This window comes from Leptopilina heterotoma, unplaced genomic scaffold (genome assembly GCF_015476425.1).
Source record: "Leptopilina heterotoma isolate Lh14 unplaced genomic scaffold, ASM1547642v1 Lhet_211, whole genome shotgun sequence".
Classification (NCBI taxonomy): Eukaryota; Metazoa; Arthropoda; class Insecta; order Hymenoptera; family Figitidae; genus Leptopilina; species Leptopilina heterotoma.
In genome coordinates this window covers 395,136-401,135 of record NW_025110928.1, presented here as the reverse complement: position 1 = coordinate 401,135, position 6,000 = coordinate 395,136, and the positions used below count along the sequence as shown (strand labels likewise).

The 6,000-nt window shown below is 31.8% G+C and overlaps 1 protein-coding gene across 4 annotated transcripts in view; it reads left to right on the top strand.

Moving 5' to 3' along the window:
- Nucleotides 1-2,984: 2,984 nt before the first annotated feature.
- Nucleotides 2,985-6,000, top strand: part of LOC122501558 (visual system homeobox 2-like) — a 97,862-nt gene continuing 94,846 nt past the window's right edge. For all 4 annotated transcript variants that reach the window (XM_043611115.1, XM_043611112.1, XM_043611113.1 and 1 more), the window contains exon 1: nt 2,985-4,670. In XM_043611115.1, coding sequence (XP_043467050.1) covers nt 4,223-4,670 — 448 coding nt within the window. In that variant the 5' untranslated portion in view covers nt 2,985-4,222. The remainder of the gene's footprint in view (nt 4,671-6,000) is intronic.

Sequence of the window (6,000 nt, the reverse complement as noted above, 5' to 3'; positions counted from 1 at the left end):
CATTTTTAATTAATAATTGATTCTCTTTCTGTATTTTTACTCAAAAAATTTAAACCATAACCTCAAATTGTTTGCTTCTTAGGTACCTTTCTTGGGAGCGCGTCACAAGTATTTAATTATTAAACATAACTTATTAATTACCGTCAACTGGGGCTATTTTGTGCATCCGGGGGCTATTTTGTGCACGCGAGTTTTTTAATAAAAAAAATTATTAAAATGAATTATTTTAATCTGCTATTTTGTAAAATGAAAGTTTGATTACATGACAATAGAGAGCACTAAATGTCATTATTTAATTCTTTGGTAATTAAGAGAAAAAAATTTCTAAAAACGGAAAATTTGTTTAAAAATTTTGAAAGTTCGGAAAAATTATACCAGATCTTCTAGAGTTTTAATGTGTCTCATAAACTGTGTTAGACATTTGTTTTCAATTGTGTTGTGATGATACATACGTAATGCGCTAACTTTTTATTCATTATTTTAAGAGAAAAGTGTAAAAAACTGAAAAACCAGGATTCCATGGGGCTATTTTGTGCACTTAAAAAAATCAAATATTTTTCATAAATATTTTATTTAGTAAGTAAAGAAGATTCTGTTTATCATTTTTATACATTTTTGTCTTACTTTTCTGTCAAAAAACTGTAAATACGTTAATTAAAATCATTAAAACGATTAAAAGCTCAATCGGTGCACAACGTAACCTCAAAAAATGAACATTAATTAATATTTATAAGTTTTTAAAATTAGTTTTAAAACTATTTTCTCGTTTCTCTTAAAATAACTTGAAAAGCATATTAGATATTACATTGTTATCTATTTAACCTTAAAAATATTTATTTCAAGTTTTTTAAAAATATCATTCAAAACCATTAAAAAAGCTCCTATTGAAATGATGTTTTAAAGTTATTTATAAGTGTTTAAACGATCATTTTATAATTATATTAGTATATTATTATAAAATATATATTAAAAAAGAAAAAAATGTTATTTACTATCTGCGTAATATACAATTTAAAGAAAGATTGTTAATTTTTAGTTTGTTCAGATTTTAGCAAAATTTTAGTGCTTTATTTTACATTTTTTGTATAATATATCTACAAAAAAGATTTTACTAGGTCATTCTTTTTTTAACTTACTCTCAAATATATACACAAAAGATTTTATGAAGCAGAAACAATTAAAAAAATGTTTATGCAACATTATAGGAAAACAAAGTTCGATGCACAAAATAGCCCCATCCCGGGAGTTATTGTGTGCACAACTTTCAATGACTATAACTAAGACAAAAAAATTTTTTTCTTTGCCAAATTTATAGGAAAGCTTCAGAAGGATGTCCACAACATATATCAAAAGTTGATGTTCTTTATTCTCTTAATTCTGAATTTATATAAATCTTTGAATAAAAAAAAGCTATTTGGTGCACAAAATAGCCCCGGTTGACGGTATTTTAATTCACAATATTATTCATGTACTCCATTCACTTCATCTCGTTTATGAGCGAATTTTTATGCCGTCTAGGCGGCAATTAAATGAACTATATTGGCGCGAAATTCAAAAAAGGGAAAAATTTAATTGATATAATATATTAATATTAATAATATATAATTAATTAAAAGATTAATTGTATAACATCGTACCAAATAAATTCCAGAGAAAGTCTATATAATATAGAATGTTCACTATTGAGTTTATATATACAATTATTCTATCGAATCATTTTAATAGAATTTTGTAGAATTTTTTTGAATGGGAACAATTCAATTTTATATATACTGTTATGAATCATGTACTCGACTCATCATTTCATCTCGTTTATGAGCGAATTTTCATGCCATCTGGGCGGGAATTTTATGAACTGTTTTGGCGCGAAGTTTTAAAAAATATAAATTTAATAAATAATATATAAATATTATTAATATATTAATATTAAATTTTAATTAATATTAATACTAAATTTTAATTAATAATAGCCATATAATTAATTAATATAAAAAACTGTGGACATTTTTTACCTAATATTTTACTATTGCTAAGATAATTTACCTAGATCCGGCAAGGGTCCTGGTGGCATGTGGACGAACTAAAAAAGTTCATTCCTAAGAAAAGGATAGACATATCTGCATCATTTTCTTACTAATGGGATTTTATAGTTAGTCCACATGCCACCAAGGCCTTTGCCGGATCTAAGTAAATTATCTTAGACTATATATAGTATAATTTTCTTTTCCACTCCTCTCATGTAGGTTAAAACCTAAATAATAAATGCAGACAGTAAAATTTACTGAAATGGCGCTAAAATTTACTAAACCAACAGATGGCCCTGCTATTATCTCTCACAATTTATCCCCTAAAAAAGCCTTAAAACTTAACCTTCTTCTCTCCAAATTTTCTTCCTGCTTTCACAGAAATTCATCAAAAACAAAATTCTAACAAATCCTCCAAATAATTAAATTATCTATAAAAACACTTGTTTAATTAATTCGATACAATTACCCTCTTTTTGTTAGACACAGTGTTAGACAGTTAGACAGACAAACAGATAGAAGAAACTAGATAGAAAGAAAAAAAAATTGGTAGAAAAAAAACGAAAGAAAAAATCCCCTCAGAAAAACAGTTGGAATATAAGGTTCATTAACAGAAAATTGATAAGAATACATTTTTCGAAAAATATTTGTGCGTGGTGAAACGTGCTGTTGTAGGCGTGTACACGACAGGCGTAAACGATCGAAGAACCTCCTCTAGATTTAAATAGGGCTATGTCTGCCCGGATGCTGGTTTGAAAAAACGGACCAATCCGCGATGCGAGACGGCCACTACTGGGTACCTAAAGTAGGCGCGACTGTGGGCGCCTGTATGTATGCGACACCGACTAACATCATGATCCCCACCCTTGCGCCCGCGGGTCGTCGCGACGGGCAAAAGCAGCCGTTTCCGGGGGTTCCCTGCCCTGACTTTCCTTGTCTTGCTATCCTTACCCACGACAAGCCACCCCAACGTGACGGTTCTTCAGTTGCATATCGTCGCGACTACGACACGGACACATCACACATAATTATATTTTAGACAATTTTTTATTTACCTTTCAAATCGTTTATTAGATTCTTAACCACGGGTCCGAACTCTCATCAACAACGAATTTACCGCATAAACAAATCCCAATTGCCGCAAATGTGTGACAAAATTTTATTGTTATTTTTTTTTAACTTTTTGACAAAAAGTGACAAAAGTTTTTATCGCTCGTACTGATAAAGTGTGATAATAATAAGTGATCAAGATTGGAAAATATAGAGTGGATCAGTGATGAATCATCGACAATGTTGAGGAATCTCTATATGCACATAAATGAGGATAGCGCAAAGGCATCTGGGGACGTTCAATTCTGAAATCCGATCTTTTTGCAACGCGGATGAAAGGCTCAGGTATCCCTTAAAGAACGCTGTCTCACTTAACGGCAGAAATAAGACCATTCAGGTTTTTGGAGCTCAGAATTATATTATTGTAGTCGAGAAGTGTGCGTCAATCCTTGAAGGATCATCCAGATGTATTAGAGAGTTTTGGAATTCACTGGACAGTATTCAACGAAAATGTCACTTGTGACAATGTGCTCTAATTAGATTTAGATTATTGAGTATTTATTTAAAGAATAAGAGAGAAACTTGAATCGAAATGTATTCTAAGATGTCCTTCCTTTAGGGAAGAGAAAATTTACTAGAAAATTGAAAAAATATAACTGTACCTGATTACAACGAAACTAATCAATCAACGAAGGGGTAGATTTTGAAATTGGTGATAAATTTTCTATGCAGTGGGAGTGAACATTCGCGGTAGACATTCCGGAGGTTTGCCGTCGCTCGCCAAAAAGTCGCGAATCTAGCCGTCGCTTCGGATTTGCACTGGATTGCATTACGATTTTTGAAACAATGGAAATTTACGAAAATACTTAGAATTTGTGTCCTGTTTTAATAAAATGACTATACAAAGTTTAATAGAAAATTTTTCAAATCGAAAAATCATAGTGTGATTAACATTCTACTTTTTTGATTAACGTAAACAATATAAGTTTTTCGAATTTATTATTTAGAACATGAAAATCAAGTTACAAGCAATAGCAACTCCGTGTTTGCTACGAAAGTAGCTTCCGCGGGGTGAAAAACAGTTTTAATTAATTTTCAATTGTGAAATGTTAATTTAATCCATCAAGATTCATCCGAAAGTAACGAAAATGCCGCAGCGATCGCCATTCGCGATCCAGGAGCTGCTCGGCTTAAATGGTAGCGGTGCCGATCGAGGATCACCGCAAGGCTCACCACCGGCTGGAGTGTCGGCCGTCTCCTATGCCCCGGCGACGTCTCATCATAAATTATGGGACTACATGCCATCCCTGACGAATCATTTGGGCACAATAGGAAATCTTGGCAATCTGGGCAATTTAACGGCATCGCGAATGGCATATTTGAATGCCCAAGCGGCCGTCGCTGCGGCTTTTTTACCACCACCGCATCCCCATCCGGCGCATCATGTTGCTCATCATCAGGTACATCAGCCAGGCCAACTTCCGTCTCCTGGTGTCAATGTGCATCCGGCTACACATGCGCAACATGTAATTTCGGGCACTGCCTTGTCCGCCAATCACAATCAACATAGTCCCAGTCAGCATACACCTCCTCAGGGTAGGTTGTTGTTGTTGTTGTTATTCTTGTTATTGTTATTAACTTTATGGAACTGCTCATTATGTTTAGTGCTCATCATAAATGAATACACATATATAATCCAAAGTAGAAATTATCAAATTATCTTCATATCCGGATATAATCGCGGAGCATATCGAAATCCCCTATTATATTCTCTGAAATGATTTCATTTGCATAATTGCACACTGTGTGCATTCATGTCTAAAATTTGCAATTGTACACGTACACGATACTGTTTCTAACGTAAATTTTGGATTTAAACAATTGAGTTTTGCATTTGTTATAATCTATAAAGGTTAGTCAATATCATTTTCTGTTTGAATCGAGTACAACATTATAATGCATTATTGTAGTACTCTAACCATTTGCATCACGGATTGTACGATCTAAAATTTACAGATTGTACCAATAATACAAATGCTATTATTTGCAGTATGAACTGTACTTTTATTAATCAGACGTAATACGAATTGTACACTAGAATCTTTATGCCTTTTCTTTGAAGTTGCTTCTAAATAATAAAGTTATTGTTAACTCCTCTGTTTCGGAACAATTTCAAGTACAAAATATTTGTAAGCTTTAAAATTGAAAATTAGATTGTACTATCTGTAATACGGATTGCATCATTTGAAATAAGTTTAATTCAGATTTTACCACTATTATTGTAGTTTGCAATTGTATTTTTTAAATAAATGGCATCATCTGCAATTAGCAATACACAATTCGGAATTTACAAATTGTCATTATTTGTAGTAGGAAAATGTACCATTTTTAAAGGATGGCATCTGCAATTTTATGCCTTTTGCCTTGAAGATGCTTCTAAACAATAAAATTATTGTTGACTCCACTGTTTAGGAACAATTTCAAGTGTAAAATATTTGTAAGCTTTACTGTACCAATTGAAACTTGCAGATTGTACAATTTGTAATTTGAATTGTACTGATAAAAAGTTACATAGATTGTACCATTCGTAATAAAAATTGTACCATTATTTGAAGTAGACACTGTATAGTTTTTAAAAAATTGACGAAGGGCATCATCTGCACTAAGGAATTTTGTATTTGGAACTTACTGATGTTAGTATCATTTTTAATACAAATTGTACAATCATTTGCACTTTAAATTCTATCATTTTTACACAAATGGCATCATCTGCAATAAGAGTTGTGCCATTTGCAATAAAAATGTTCCAACATTTGCAGTATGACTTACATAATTTTTAATAGAATGTTATTTGTAATACGGATTGTGCAATTCGTAAAACGGATGACATCATTCGCATTCGTTCCTGAATTTTTCATCACAGATT